Source organism: Lemur catta, chromosome 10, assembly GCF_020740605.2.
Source record: "Lemur catta isolate mLemCat1 chromosome 10, mLemCat1.pri, whole genome shotgun sequence".
Taxonomy (NCBI): Eukaryota; Metazoa; Chordata; class Mammalia; order Primates; family Lemuridae; genus Lemur; species Lemur catta.
The window spans coordinates 85,492,935-85,507,915 of NC_059137.1; the positions used below are offsets into that span (position 1 = coordinate 85,492,935).

The following is a 14,981-nucleotide window of genomic DNA, read 5'->3' on the forward strand; positions in this document are numbered from 1 at the left end:
TTGGAATTGTCTTTTCTCAGTCAGCATAGTTCCCTTGGGATTCACCCAGAGTGTTGGTGTACCAATAGTGTATTCCATTTTTTGCTGAACAATGTTCCACGGTGTGGGAATAACACAGTTTAATCACTCAGTTCATTAAAGGACATCTGGGTTGTTTTGGCTATTACAAATAAAGCTGCTCTGAACATACTTGTACAGATTTTTGTGTAAATCTAAGTTTTCATTTCTCTGGGCTAAATGCCTGGGAGCGCAACTGCTAGGATGTAGGGTAGATGCACGTTTAGTCGCGTAAGAAGCTGCCAAACTGTTTTCCAGAGTGGCTGCACAATTTTGCACTCCCACCAACAATGTATGAATGATCCAGTTTTTCAACATCTTCACCAGCATTAGATGTTGTCACTATTTTTTATTTTCGCTAATATGATAGGTGTGCAGTGATAGCTCACTGTGGTCTTGATTGGCATTTTCCTAATGATGATGAGAACATCTTTTTATGTGCTTATTTGCCATCTATATATCCTCTTCGGTGAAATGTTTCGTAGTATCTTTTGCCCATCTTTAAATTGGGTGGTTCGTTTGGTATTACTGTTGAGTTTTGAGAGTTCTTTATGTATTTTATAAACTAGTCCTTTATCAGATATGTGGTTTGCAGAAGTTTTTCTCCCAGCCTGTAGCGTGCCTTTTCATCCTTTTCACAGGGTCTTTTACAGAGCAGAAGCATAACATTTTGATGAACTCCTATTGGTAAAATTTTCCTTTTATGGGTCATGCTTTTGCTGTCAAGTCTAAGAACTCTTTGCCCAGCCCTAGATCCCAAAGGTTTTCTATTTTTCCCTTAAGTTTTATAGCTTTACATTTTACATTTAAGTCTGTGATCCATTTTGAGTTAAGTTTTGTATAAGGTTTGAGGTTTAGGTCCAGGCTCATTTTTTGACTGTGGGTGTTCTATTGCTTCAGTGCCATTATGCGTTGAAAAGACTCTGCTGAAATTGTTTGTGCCATTGTCAAAAATCCACTGGCCAAGACTGTGGGGGTCTCTTTCTGGGTTCTCCGTTCTGTCCCGTTAATCCATGTGTTCACCTCCGTAGCTGTGGACGAGCCTTCGTGTTGGTACTGTGATTCCTCCCACTTTATTTCTCTTTACCAAAATTGCTTTAGCTATCTTAGGTCCTACGCTTTTCCATAAAAATTTTAGAATAAACTTGTCTATATCTATGAAAGATCTTGCTGGGATTTTGACAAAAAATTAATTAAACCTGTAGATCATGTTGATGAGGATGGATATCTTTACTTTGTTGTATCATCAGTCCATGAACACAGCATGCCTATTTTTTTGGATCTTTTATTTCTTTCATCAGCCTTTTGTAGTTTTCAGCATATAGGCGTTATGAATCCCTTGTTAGATTTATACCTAAATTTTTTTTGAGTGAGTGTAAATGGTGATGGAGTTTTAACTTTAGCGTCTGCTTGTTCATTGCCAGTATGTACAAATTCAAGTGATTTTTGTGAATTGATTTTATATCCATGACCTTGCTGAACTCACTTATTAGCTCTGGGAATTTTTGTAGCTTCTTGGGATTTTCTTTGTGGACAATCATGCCATCTGCAAACATGAACAATTTTATTTCTTCCTTTCTGTTCTGCACGCATTTTACTTCCTTTTCTTGCTTTATCGCACTGGCTTAGAAACCCCCACCACTATGTTGAATAAGAGGGGTGAGAGCAGACATCCTGCCTTGTGCCCTTTTTTAGGGGATGTTATGGGCTGAACTGTGTCCCCACAAAATTCATGTTGAATTCCCAGCCACCAGTACCTTAGAATGTGACTGTATTTAGAGATGGGGCCTTTTAAGAGGTAATTAAGTTAAAACGATGCTCTTAGGGTGGGCTCTGATCCAATATGACTGCTGTCTGATATGAAGAGGTGATTAGGACACAGACACACAGAGAGCGAAGACCATGCGAGGACATGGAGAAGATGGCTATTTGCAAGCTAAGGAGAAAGGCTTCAGGAGAAAGCAATTCTGCTGACACCTTAATCTGAGATTTCCAGCCACCAGGACTGTGAGGAAGTAAATTTCTGTTTTTCCAGCCTCTCAGCCTGTGGGGCTTTGTCATGGCAGTCCTGGTAAACTAAGGCATCACCCTTCAGAGCTCCACAGGTTACTACTGTTCTGACTTCATGGACCAGTTCTGCCTGTCCTTGAACTTCATCTGATGTGGTCTTTTGTGTCTGGTTTCTTTTGAGCTCCATCTATATCACATTATGTCAGTGGCTCATTCCTTTTCATCGCTGAGTCGTGTTGCATGCATGTTACAGCTACACCACACTTTGTTTATTATGCATTCTCCAGTTGATGGACGTTTGGATTATTTCCAGTTTTGAGTTCTTGTGAATACAGCTGCTATGAACATTCGTGTACAAGTCTTTGTGCGGACAGATGTTTTCTTTTCTCTTGAATAGATACCTAGAAGTGGAATTGCTGGGTCATAGAGAAGGTGTTTGTTTAACTTTGTGAGAAAATACCAGTTTCCCAAACTGGTTGTACAATTTTCTGCTTCCACTAACATAAGAGTTTTGCACTGAGAGCTCTGTTTGCTCCACATCCTTGTCCACATTTGGCATTGTCAGTCTTTTTAACTGTAGCCATTCTGATGGGGGTGTAAAAATGCTTCATTGTGGTTTTAATTTGAGTTTCCCTGATGACATGGGATGTTGACTACCTTCTCATATGCTTATTGTCCATTTAGGTAACTTTTTACTCAAATACCTGTTCCAGCCTTTTTCTTATTTTTTAAATTGAATTGTTTGTCTGTTTTTCTTGTTGATTTATAGGAATCTTTATATATTCTGGACAAATCCTTTGTCAGATATATGTATGGCAAATATTTTCTGCCAATCTGTGGCTTCCCTTTTAAAAATTGTTTTAAAGAGAATTTTTTAGAGCAGTTTTATGTTCACAGTAAAATCGAGAGGCAGGTACAGAGATTTCCTGTATACCCCTTGTCCCTGCACATTCAGGGATGCCCCCATTATCAACACCCCCCACCAGAGGACACCTTTGTTACAACTGATGAATCTGTACTGACACATTATCACCCGGAGTCCATATGGTGCTTGCCTTTTGATGTTCCTAATGGCACTGTTTGATGAGCAGAAGTTTTTCATGTTGATGAAGTTGTTTATCAAGTTTTCTTTTGTGGCTAGTGCCTTTTATATCCTAAGAAATTTTTGTCAATCTCAAATTCATGAATATTTTCACCTATATATTTTTAGAAACTTTGTACTTTTAGCATTCACAGTTAAGACTTTGGTTCATTTCTAGGTATTTTCTGTGTCTAGCGTGAGTGAGGAGTCGAGGTTCATTTTTCAGTATGAATATCTAAATGTTCCATCACTATTTGTTAAAAGGACTTTATCTTTCCCCATTGATGTGCTTTGGCACCTTCATTGAAAATAAGTTGAACAAATGAATGAAAATCTATTAGTACCATTGATCCATTTATCCCTGTGCTGATACCACACTGTCTTACTTTTAAAATTTATTTCATTTTATTTATTATGATAATCACTTTATTTAATAAAATAAATTACTTTACTTACTGTAGTAAGTCTTGAAATATGGTAACTGACATAACTAGTTCTCTGTTGTTGGACATTCAGCACATCTCCAGCATTTCCCTGTTAGAAATAGGACTGTTCGGATTGTTCTTGCTCATTTGTGTGGGTGTTTGGAGGGTTGATGCCTGAAAAGGTGTCCCCTATGTCCTCTATGTCCTCATATCCCTATATTCCCACGTTTCCATGTCCCCATGTCCCTATATCCTCATGTCCCCATGACCCTATGTCCTTGCTTCCCCATGTCCCCGTGTCCCTGTATCCCTGTATCCTTGTGTCCCAGTGTCCCCATGTCCCCATATGCTCACGTCCTCATACCCATCACAGACGAGCCCAGGGTTTGCCTCATGCCGTGTGCTTAGTAAACATAAGTGGCCTTCCTCCCTAAACCTTCCACTCAAGGCTGCAAGATCGCCATGGGTAGCACGACTTCACTGAGAAAGTGCACCCCAACTGTCACCTCTAGACACCAGGTGGACACTTTCCCCGCAGGGGCAAACTAGTAGCCCTGGGGAGGAATGGTGTGTGGTGGAGGTAGAGAGCCCATTATTTTTTTCGTTCTCCATATTTACTGGGTGGTCCATCCTCTCCTCATTCATTTGTAAAGACATCTCTCTTGTGTTTCCTTCTGTGCACACATGCACATGTGCACACATGTATGAAAGCATCACACACCCTCACCTGCAGTCTTGTACCTGGCACTTTAATTGGGCAACCTGTTTGCAGGTCTCTCTCTTGTCAGCCTTTGGGCAACCTGAGGCAAGGTCTACATTCCTCACTCCTTGAGAGCTTGGCCTAGACTCAGGCCTGGTCTTAAATTCTCGCTCTCCCTTTTCCCAGTTGTAAGGCTTTAAGAAGCTCAGCGACGTGCCTGAGATCACACTGCCTGTGAGCCAGGGCGTAAGCCCAAGTCCAAGCCCAGGTGCCCTTTGAAACACTGGTCACCCCATCCCTGTCACAGCTGGGCGTGGCAGCTCAGCTTCCTTAGATGGGTGGGGGCAGGGAGGGTCAGATGGAACCTGGGGACAAACTCCACATCACCTCGGTCTTTAGCTTCCTGGAGGAGGATGCACCATGTGTCCGGGGCTGGGATCCCAGGACAGGCACGTGGTCCCTCTCACTGCGTGTTTGTCGGGGGTGGGGGGGTGGGGTGTGAACAAATGCTCTGTCAGTGTGTCACTGTAGAGTGCTTCCGATCTTCTTGGGTTGAAAGGAAGAATACCTGGGAGGTGAAATGAGTAGCATATTCCAGCCCAACACCCCCACCCCATGCCCCACAAACATTTGTAAATATTTAGAGGAGCTGAGTGTGGGAGCAAGGCCCGTAGACAGCGTCTGGGAACTTGCAGAGGAACCCTCCACTTCGTGCTCTGTGGCAAGGTTAAGGGAAGTCACTACCGGTTGTAGAGATCATCCTCTTAACTGGTCCCTTTGATGTTTTCTTTAGCCATAGCTTGATTTTTTTATTTTCTTTTTTTTTTTCTCTTATTTTTTTTTTTTTTAGCACAGCAGAATATCAAGCAACATAGCTTGAATTTTTTGGTCACACACCCAAATGACATCATGTCCTCTGTGCGAGGTGCTGCCACAGGTGCCTGTGGATGATTGCCCAGGGAGCCCCCTCATGGCACTGTGAGGGGCTGTACCCCTGTCTGACACCAAGGAGACTGAAGCCCAGAGAAATCGCTTTGTTTTTAAAATAAGAATTCAAGGCTAGATTATGAAGCCGTTACTAAAATTGAGGCAGAATTTGCAATCTAAGCCTTTCAAGAGACCTATGTCATTGTTTATTGATTCCTCCCCAAAACAACAAGGGAGCCCTCCTGGTGGGTCTGTCTGGGGAGCAGCCCTAGGGACCAAGTCTCCCAGGGAGCACCTCGAAATAATCTGTTTGCCGCAGGGCCTCTTCGTTTTCCAACTTGCTGTGTCCATTTCACTGTTCCCGCCCAGAAAGGTCTGAGGAAGCCTCTGACGGTGTTTCTGGGCCCTTTCTGGGCCTGTCTGGTCTGGGGCCAGCTCCCTCATCACCTGCCGGACCCCTCCTCCCTGAAGGCCTCTGCAGCCACAGGTCTCCTTGGAAAAGCCCACTGAGGCAGAAGCAGGAGGGTGGCTATGGTGGGTCCTCTGTGCCCAGAGCACTCAGGGCCCCTGCAAGCAGCACCTGTTAAACTTTAAACCAGCACTGGCTGCTGCAGCTGCGGGCCAAACAGCCCGGCGTGGCCGAGAGCTGTGGATGGTATGTTCACAGTTGTCCCTGCCACCCTGCAAATGAGGCACCTCCAGCACCAGCCAGCCCAGCTCCTCTCACTCCGGTGTAATGATGCGGAAATGCAAATATACCGTCATTTTGTGACCCATATTGTGAAAATTAGAAAAAGGAAGTTGTGTTTTGCTGTTGCATGAGTTCAGCCCCGGAGGAAAAACACGCTTGACTTTGGAAGACCGGTGAGTGGGATTTGGCTTCCAGGGTCTTCTCTGAGCCCTAAAAGCCTGTCTGGTTTTGTGAGGGTGATTTTGGGGTGGTGGGGGCGTTCAGAGCAGGAGCCATTTGAGGGAGACGGATGTTTTCAAGGCAGGAAGCTGCTCTGGTAGCTCTGAACAGTGTCTTGGTTTTGTTCTGTCGTCTTTCTGTGGGTTCCTCTGGCATTATTTGTAAAAAGTTGGAGTTATTATGAGCATGAAATGGCAAGTGTGAGAACCTTTGTAAACTGCTGAGTGCCGGGACAGTGCTGGCTGTTGTCTGGGGACGGCTCAGCTCTAACGAGATGGACGGTGCCTGCCTACACCCTCAGTGAAGCCTGGCAGGGGCCCGGGTCCGAGGCTGACTGGATGCAGGGGTGCCTCGCCTGGATGGGCTGCAGGTGCCCCTGCCTCAGGCAGTGAAACCCCGGCCCAGGCCCTCTCACGGGGCCCAGGCTGGGGGGCCATTGGGTCTTCCTCTGTCTGAACTGAGGAGGATGGTCCCAGACATGTCCTGGGGGCTAGGCCATCCACACAGTGTGGGTCCGGAAGCCTCCTCGGCAATCTGCTGTTTAGATATCAACAGACCAGGGCCTGTGTAGTGTGGCACCACTAGGAAGGACAGCTGAGCCCACCTGGGCCTCCTCAGGACACTGTGCCACGGCCAGACAGCACCGGGCAGCTGCAAGGCCACCTTGAGAGGCCATAGCCTGAGGGCAGGGTCACAGTGGCAGTGGCAGTACAACCTGATGCCACCATGGTTGTGCCCGCTGTGCAGAGGAGGCGATGAGGCCCGGGGGGGAGGGGCATATGCAAGGACGCAGGCATAACCACACCCAGAGTGCCGGGCTCCTGGGAACCCGTGGGTGCGCAGTGTGGGGGCTCCTGTCCTTGTGGCTCATTGGCGTTTGCATGTTCCTGGGGTCGGTGAGTGCTGTGGGGTGGTGAGCTGTTGCTGGCCCCTGAGGGCGACAGAAAGGTGGGCCTGGGGCTTCTGAGACCCGGTCAGAGAAAGGAAGCTGGGGCGGCAGGGGGACGGGAACTGTGGGGTGCAGAGCCCCTGCTGGAGCCAGCTGCAGTGCTGTGACCTTGGGTAGCTGCTTATTCTCTGCTTCCATTTCCTTGTCTGTAAAGTGGCAGCTAAGTCACGCCAGGCTCCCCGAGTTTTGAGGCTGGGTGTGCTGAGTTCAGCTCTGCCACTATTAACATCTGTCCTCACCAGTGCCCATGACAGATGTTGTTCAGCCATTCTTGCAGGAGGGGAAACTGAGGCACAGAGCACTTCACTAGCTCTCCCTGGGCCCCTAGCCTGCGAGCTGCCCACTGGGCCCCAACCCAAGTCTGAGCCCGACAATTTGTTCAACGGCCCGGAGTCGGGTGGGGCTGGCCAGCTGGGTGTGGAGGGGAGGAAGTGGTTTGTCCCCAGCTGGGCTGTTGCCGGAGTCCGGAGGCCACTGGTTCCACTCTTTGGGGGGCTGAGGTCTGTGTCTGCACAAAGACCAGCACCTCCCGTGTGCAGGCCCCTCGGAGCTACACCGGGCTGCATACCCTGCACACAGAGGCCTGCAGCCGTGCTCTGCTGAGGTTACAGCTGAAGTGACCTGGCCCTGAGAGGCCTGGCCACCGTGTGAGGTCAGGAGGGCCACAAGCCCCAGAGGACATGCCTGGCTCTGCTGCCCTGTGCCCCCTTGAGGGCCCCAGGGGTGGCCCGTGGACTAGAACAGTGACCCAGGGAGTGGCTGCTGTGTGTGCTGGGAGCTGCCGCTGCATCCTCCCCACCTGCCCCAGGGGGCCCATCAGGAACCCCATTTACAGATGAGGACACCGAGGCACCCCAGTAAAGGGACGGGCAGGGGAGTCAAGAGCATGTTGGGCAGATGTGAAACCCAAACGAGACTGGGTCTGTGGAACATTCTGGTGTCCACAGGAGGCTCAGGGCCAAGCCTATGCTGAAGACAATGAACAAAGGCAGAAGGAAGAGCAGAGCTGGTCACTTCGGTGCCTGCCTGTCCCTAGACAGGATGACCGTCAGCTGGTGGGGACTGAGCCAGCCTGGGAAGGAAACAAGAGATGAAGGGACGCTTCATTCATCCCCGACCTGTCCCTCCATGTGCTGGTCCCTCTGTTCTGCAGATATTGTGGGTCCTGGGGGGTGAGAGGGGCCTGGTGTCTGGTGGGGTACACAGGAGCCGCGTGCCTGCCACAGACCAGTCTGTGCTGGCTGCAAGGACGGGCTTGGGGCAGCCTCTGCGGGAAGTGGAGGCAGCCATGCGTGGGTCTGTCGCACATCCCTGTGCCCACGGCACCCCCAGCTCTGCAGGTGAGATGGACACTTGGCCTCCCTGCCCTTCCCATGGGTGTCCCCTCCCTGCCCCCCTGCCCACTGCCCTACTCTCTTGCCTGGAGGTGCAGGAGTCCCCGGCAGGCCTCCCTGCCTCCTCCTCAGCTTCTACAACCCTTTAAACACGTGAATGGGATGCCACTTGCCAACACGACCTCTGGCTGCCCACTGCTGTGAGATGCATCCTGATCCTACCCCTCCTTCTCTGGTCTTGCCCCCCTGGGCACGCTGCAGCCCTCCTGGCCTGGCCACTCACTCTCCTCTGCACTGATGCCCTTCCCTCGGTCTGTGATGCTGTTCCCTCTGTCTGAGCTTCACTGAGAAATGGGGGATGACTGGTCACTTAGGTCCTGTGAACTGGCTGACCTGGTCACGTTAGGTCCTATGTGTTGGCTGATGATGGACCTTCCACATCTGCCCTGGGGTTTTGGGTCCCCGCATATATACCTCTTGCGAGTCACGTATGTGGCTATGGGAGGTGAACGCGACGTCTGGGCCTCCCTGTCACAGTCACCGCCTGACCAGTCACAAGATTCTGTGGGGCAGCCGGGCCTAGTGAGGCCCACAGGAGGCGGCTTTGACTTTCCATGATCTCAATTCGGATTTTGTGTTTTCAGATTTGGACTCAGCCAAAGCACATTTTTGTTTGTTTACATAAAGTACATATTAGAAGGGAAATAAAAATTCCTTGCAATGCTGATTCAAAATCCATTTCTTTACTTACCAAAAATATTTACCGGGTTCTGCTGTGTGCCCGGCTGGGCTGTGTGTGGTGAGAGCAGGATGGGAGGGACGTGTCTTCTCCAGGGAGGGCCTGTCTGGGGGCGGAGCTGGACACAGCGGGGCAGCAAGTGTGCTGGGCCTGAGCTGTGCCCCGCAGAGGGAAGGGTCTTGCAAAGGCCCGGAGGTGGCTGCTGGGAGAAGGCTGGAGCCAGGGAGGGTGGTGGAGGGAGAGGTCAGAGTGGGCAGTGTGCAGAGGATTGCAGTGCAGATTGGAAGCTATCGGGAGGTTTATGTTTGCCTTGTTTCATTACTTTTTAAAAATTATCAAACTTGTCAAGCATAATCAAAAGTAGAGAGAATTATGTAATGAACCCAGGATGCCCATGGGGGTGGCCAGCCTGTACTCATGGAAAGAATTGAGTCTGGGCCCCTCCTCGCCCAAGCAGGGGCCCAAGGGTCCTAGGAGCTGCAGGTTAAACTATTTCCCCCCAATGCTTTATCATGAAAATGTTCACACATACAGCAAAGCTCAAAGACTTTTGCAGCCAACACCTGTGTGCCCTCCCCGAGCGTCTGCTTGCTTACATATCTGGCTACTTATGCAGGGAAGAAATATATTTTATTTTAAAGATTGAGATTTTATTTTTATAGTTGCTTTCTTTACTTTTTGGGGGGGGAATGGAGACAGAGTCTCACTTTGTCACCTTGGGTAGAGTGCAGCAGCATCATCATAGCTCACTGCAGCTTCAAACTCCTGGGCTCAAGTGATCCTCCTTTCTCAGCCTCTGGAGTAGCTGGGACTATAGGCCACGCCACCGTGCCCGGCTGTTTTCTATTTTTTGTAAAGATGGGGTCTCACTGTTGCTCAGGCTGGTCTCAAACTCCTGACCTTAAGGGATCCTCCCACCTCGGCCTCCCAGAGTGCTGGGGACAGTGAGCCACTGTGCCCAGCCTGTAGTTGCTTTTTATGTATAGCAATGGACAGCAATTTTTCATTCATGGCTGTAATGTTTGTGTTTATATTCCTTCTAGGTGAAAGAAATAAAAACAGAAACAGAAAAGAAATGTAAAATATAGCTAAAGAATATTTAAAAAGAGAAAGTAAAAATAGAAAGTAAAAGCAAAATATTGAGTATAAATAAAAAGTAAAAAGACTAAGTAAAAATGGTACAGGTAGTCATTTCCTGACACCCCAGTCCTGCATGTGACGTGGCCCTGTCTGAAGATGTGCTGGGACTTCTTGTTGCAGCCCCCTGTGTAGCACCTAATGCATTCCTGGGCTTGCATCTCTGTGAGTTTCCTGTGCTGGTCGCTTGATTTCACCCTGTCTCGCTGTAGCTGAACTGGCCTTGTGGCCTCTGCTTGTGACGGGGCCTGGGAGCACATCAGGTGACACTAACCTGTCGGACTGACGAAAGCATGTGAAATGGCCAGTCTGAGGGTGTAGTAGTTGTTGTGTGCTGCCTCCAGCTTTGGGAATCTTTACAGGACTTTTAATATGTCCATTGTACAGAAAAGGAAACTGAGGCTCAGGGAAGTTGAGCTTGTCCGGGGTTGTCCACACAGTAAGGGGTAGAAATAGTGTCATGCTGGGTCCAGAGCGTCGGGGTCAGCCACGGCCGCACCTCCGCTGCCTTCGAGATGGTCTTACCGGGCCCAAAATGCCGTGTTCAGTCTGGGGGTGCTGTCATGTCCCAAGAGACCCCAGGGGGTGGGCCTGGAGCAGAGCCTCCTAGGAGGCTGGGGCTGTCTGGAGCCTCCTGTCAGCTTGACTGACCCTCAGGGTGGCAGGGGGACTCCATCTCTCCCCCATCCTCCTGCTGGGTTTGCCACCTGCCTGGTGAGGTGTTCACAGTCTCAGGAATGTAACCCACCAGGACAGTGTTCCCGCATTTCCCCACAGTCATTTGTAATAATACCAGGGCCACCAGGATGGCACTCCTGTTCTGTGTCACCATGCATGCTGTCCCCCAGCCTCACCTTCCTTTTTAAGGCTGGACAATATTCCATTGTATGGACAGACCACATTTTCTCTATCCTTTCCTCTGCGGGTGAATGCCTGGGTTGCTTCCACCCTCTGGCTGTTGTGACTAATGCCGCTATGAACAGGGGTGTGCAGAGTCTGTTCCAGACCCTGCTTTCAGTTCTCCTGAGAGAAACAGCGGACTCACACTGGAAACTGGTGTTGGTGCGAATGTAGCTGGTCTAAGAGAAGCTGCTGCATATCTAGGAGAGGTAGAACCCCGGCCCCACCTCTAGCCTGCCCCTACCCTCCACGCTCACAGCCTTGATGTGAGAGCCACGGGTCATTTTTACTTCCTTTTTGTTTGTCTATCATTTCTAAGTTTTCCAAAGAAGGCTTATACAGTTTTAAACAGTAACTTTCAAAGGTGGTCTGAGCCAATGGAGAGGTGTTTTGATGTATCTCCTCTTCCCCCGGCTCAGTCCCCATGCCCTGTCCTCTCCAAGGGCCACTGACCCCCACCCCAGTTCAGAAGCATGTGGCACCCCACTGTGTTCTCTGCAGAGAGGATGAAGACCCCCAGCCATGCCCATAGCATCGTGAGCATTTGCCAGGCTGAGACCCCAAGGTGATGACTCTGCCCTTCGGGGCATCTCTGTGTCATGGAGTGGCTTTAGTGAAACCAGCCACTAGTCATTCCACCTGGGCATGGCCAGGGCACCTTGGGCCTTGCTCCCTGATGATATGTCCTCTGTGGGATTGGGACCTAAAGGCACCAAAGTTAAGCCAAGGAGAATCTATACGAGGACCAGTGGTGGCCTGTGCCCTCCAAGTGCCGGTGCATGCAGCACAAGCAGTTTATTGTGTCGCCTGGTGGCGCCTTCACTGTTTGGATTCTCTATTGCAGCATATCCAACCACCCAAATGTAGTGGCATGAAGCAATAGCCACCCCTGTCATCATCATCCATCATGGCTCTGGGACTGACTGGGCTCAGCGGGGTGGCTCTTACAAGGGTTCTCCTGAGGCTCTCGCCCACAGGGCTGGGACATACCCATGTGGCATCTGTGTGGCTGGGGCTTCCTCATAGCATGGCAGCTGGCTTCCGAGGGTGAGAGTCCCAGAGCTGTCCTCCCTCCTGACCTTGCCTTGAAGGCCACTCAGCCTCATGTCCGCTGCTCTCTCTGGCTACAGCGAGTCTCTAAGGCTGGTCCACGTGTCAGAGTTTGCCTCTAGATTAGAGGGGTGTTGAACATGTGGGCAGTTTTTAAACCACCACCACAAATGTGTTTGCTGCTCCCTCCACACCTACTTATGGAGTCCCTACTGTGCACCAGGGCCACTGGGCCATTCCAGTGACAGCCTCATGGGGCCTCCAGAGTGCTGAGGGCCAGGCAGCAAGGTGGATGGGTGCTGTGGTGGATTTTAGTGGGGTGACTCCCACCCTGCCCCTGGGGGGGAGACATCTTGTGGCAGGTGGAGCTGGGCAGTGGGCAGACTCGTGGGCCCTCTGTGGTACTGTCCCTGTCTGTCTTGTGGGGCCACTGAGCCATGAGGGCCTCCAGGGCAGGGACGGCAGCATCCGCCCCACCCTGTCCTCTGATTGCTAAGATAGAGCCAAACAAATGGTCCAGGATGCCCTCGATTCTGGGGCATACTTAATTTCTTCATACTTGTGTGTGGGGAGTTAGCTATGCTCCCAGCAAAAAATCGGGTCCCTTTGGCAGGGGTCGTGGCAAAGGATAAGGAAATATACAAAATAGAAAATAATAGAATAGAGAAATAAAAGAATACACAGAGACGAACGTACAGTTTTATAAAGTATAAATTTTATAATAGTTGGAATCAGGAGACCCCCAGCATTCTTGTGAGCTGTGAGGCTCCAAGTGAAGTTTCTCATCAGTATTTATTGGTACAGTGATCCGTTGCCAGGGTAACAGATTTACATAATAACAGGTAGTTGGTTTTAGGTTAAAAGTCTCCCAAAAAGCTTCTAGAGATCCCTAAATTAACTCTATCTATGTGAGCAAATGCTTACAAAATCTTTCTAAGACAAACGTCTAAATCCTAAGATAAAACTATCACTTAGCAGAAAGGTTAAACAGAAATACAGTGGCTCTGTATTTCTTTATCTCGTTTTTGTGGATTGAGACAGGTAGTCAGGAGTGAAGCAGGAACTGTCCCTCAGGCTAATTGCTTTTAGCCGCAGGTGTCTGTCTGTCTGTCGGGCGGGCACTCTTTGATCAGCTCTCACACTGTGGCTCCATGCCACGCTTGTTGTACAGAAGCAGGCGCAACAAGCCGACAGGTCTGGACCCAGTATGGCCTTGGAAAGCGCTGACTGAACAGTGAGATGCCCTCTGGGGGCGAGGCAGCTTTTGGTACGTGAACTAACACATTCACATATTCCTTCAGGGCAAAGCCCTGCAAAACTCCTGAAATCTTACATGTCTCTATAGGAGACAGCCCTTATAGAGCAACACTTGTGAGTCCCTCGTGTTGGGTGGTGGCAGCTCCAGGTGTCCGGGACTCGTGCTCTGGCTGAGTCTGCAGTGGGCACAGCTCTCCTGGGTCAGGAGGCACCGACCTCACTCAGCTCAGGTAGCTTGGGGCTTCCTAAAGGGAGAGCTGGGGTGGCCAGGTAGAGAGAACTGACTGAGGCCCCCTGAGCACCCTCGTCGTGACATGAATGCAGCCCTGGGTATATCAGAGCAACCCAAGCCCAGGGGGTTCCAGCATGGCTAAGGTCAGCCTCTCTGAGCCTTAGTGTCCCTGTGTGGAGGGTGGAAATGTCCCCACCTTGGGTGGGTGCGAGTGAGAGAGTGTGAGAAAGTGCTCAGCACTGACCCTGCACACGGGGGTGTGGGGAGGTGTGTGCATAGTGTGTACGTGTGTATGCATGTGTGTGCACACACGTGTATGTATGTGGTCATGTGCGTTTGTATATGCGTGTGCACATGTGCCCTGAACTCCAGGTAATGGCCTTGCTGGCCCAGGAGGGCTGCTTCAGGTGAAGCCTGTGGCCGGAGGAGGGACGGCTCTGCCCAGGTGCCTGCTTGTCCTCCACCTGCCCGTCTATCCATCTAGCTCTGTTCTGTTACTGAACCAAACTGGGCTCTGCTCACCCGGCGCAGTAAAGCCAGACACTGACGCTGAGAGCTGCAGTGGGAGAAAGAGGCTTTATCACAGGGCCAAGCAGGGAGTATGGCGGTTAACACTTGAACCTGGACCCGCCGATGGCTTGTCAGCCAGGCTGTTTAAAGGCAGCATACGTGTCATGCGGGAAAATCGTAGACCAATATGTGGAGGTCATGCATTGGCCTGACATTCTGGAGTGGCACGGTGCAGTCAGGGATTCCCAAATTAGTGGACAGGAATGTTAAGTGGACAGGACAGGGCAGGTTGGTCCTGACAGGCCCTTCGGGGGGTTGCTGAGAACAAAGAAAGGCTGTCAGAGTTCAGCTCCTCAGTCCCCCTTATCTGCATTTTCCTTCTGGTGGGGGTTCCTGAAAAAAACGAGATCTTTCAGTTTCCGCAGGGAGCCACACACCTTGTGACCCTGGCGTCCCTGGAGGGCCTGTTCTCACCGGGTTGCCCTTAGCTTCTCAAGGTGCCCAGAACTTCCTCTGAAGGGACCCAAGAAGGACTCAAGATTTTCCTTCATTTCCAAGTTGTCCCCCAACCCCCAGGACCCTAAGAGGGGTCTCTGCCCCATATCATTTTATTTTTTCATTACTTCTTGTATTTTAGAGCCACACATATTCTTTATAAAGTCTTTACAACAGAACAGAAAGGAGTGAAGTGACAATTACAGTGTCCTCAACCAAGCCCCGTAGCCCCCTTTCCACCCTCCTGCTCCCCTCCCCAGGACCCCCT

General features: G+C 50.0%; 1 protein-coding gene across 2 annotated transcripts in view; it reads left to right on the plus strand.

The window, feature by feature from the left end:
- Window positions 1-5,829: 5,829 nt before the first annotated feature.
- The window catches only part of FGD3 (FYVE, RhoGEF and PH domain containing 3), a 52,186-nt gene continuing 43,034 nt past the window's right edge, over window positions 5,830-14,981 (plus strand). Inside the window, exon 1 of one of the 2 annotated variants that reach the window (XM_045562324.1) lies at window positions 5,830-6,064. Coding sequence is in view for 1 of the 2 variants with exons in the window: in XM_045562323.1 (XP_045418279.1) it covers window positions 6,992-7,006 (15 nt within the window). In the remaining variant the exon portion in view is untranslated. Of the gene's footprint in view, window positions 6,065-6,931; window positions 7,007-14,981 lie in introns of those variants that run through there. The other variant, XM_045562323.1, reaches the window with a different exon arrangement.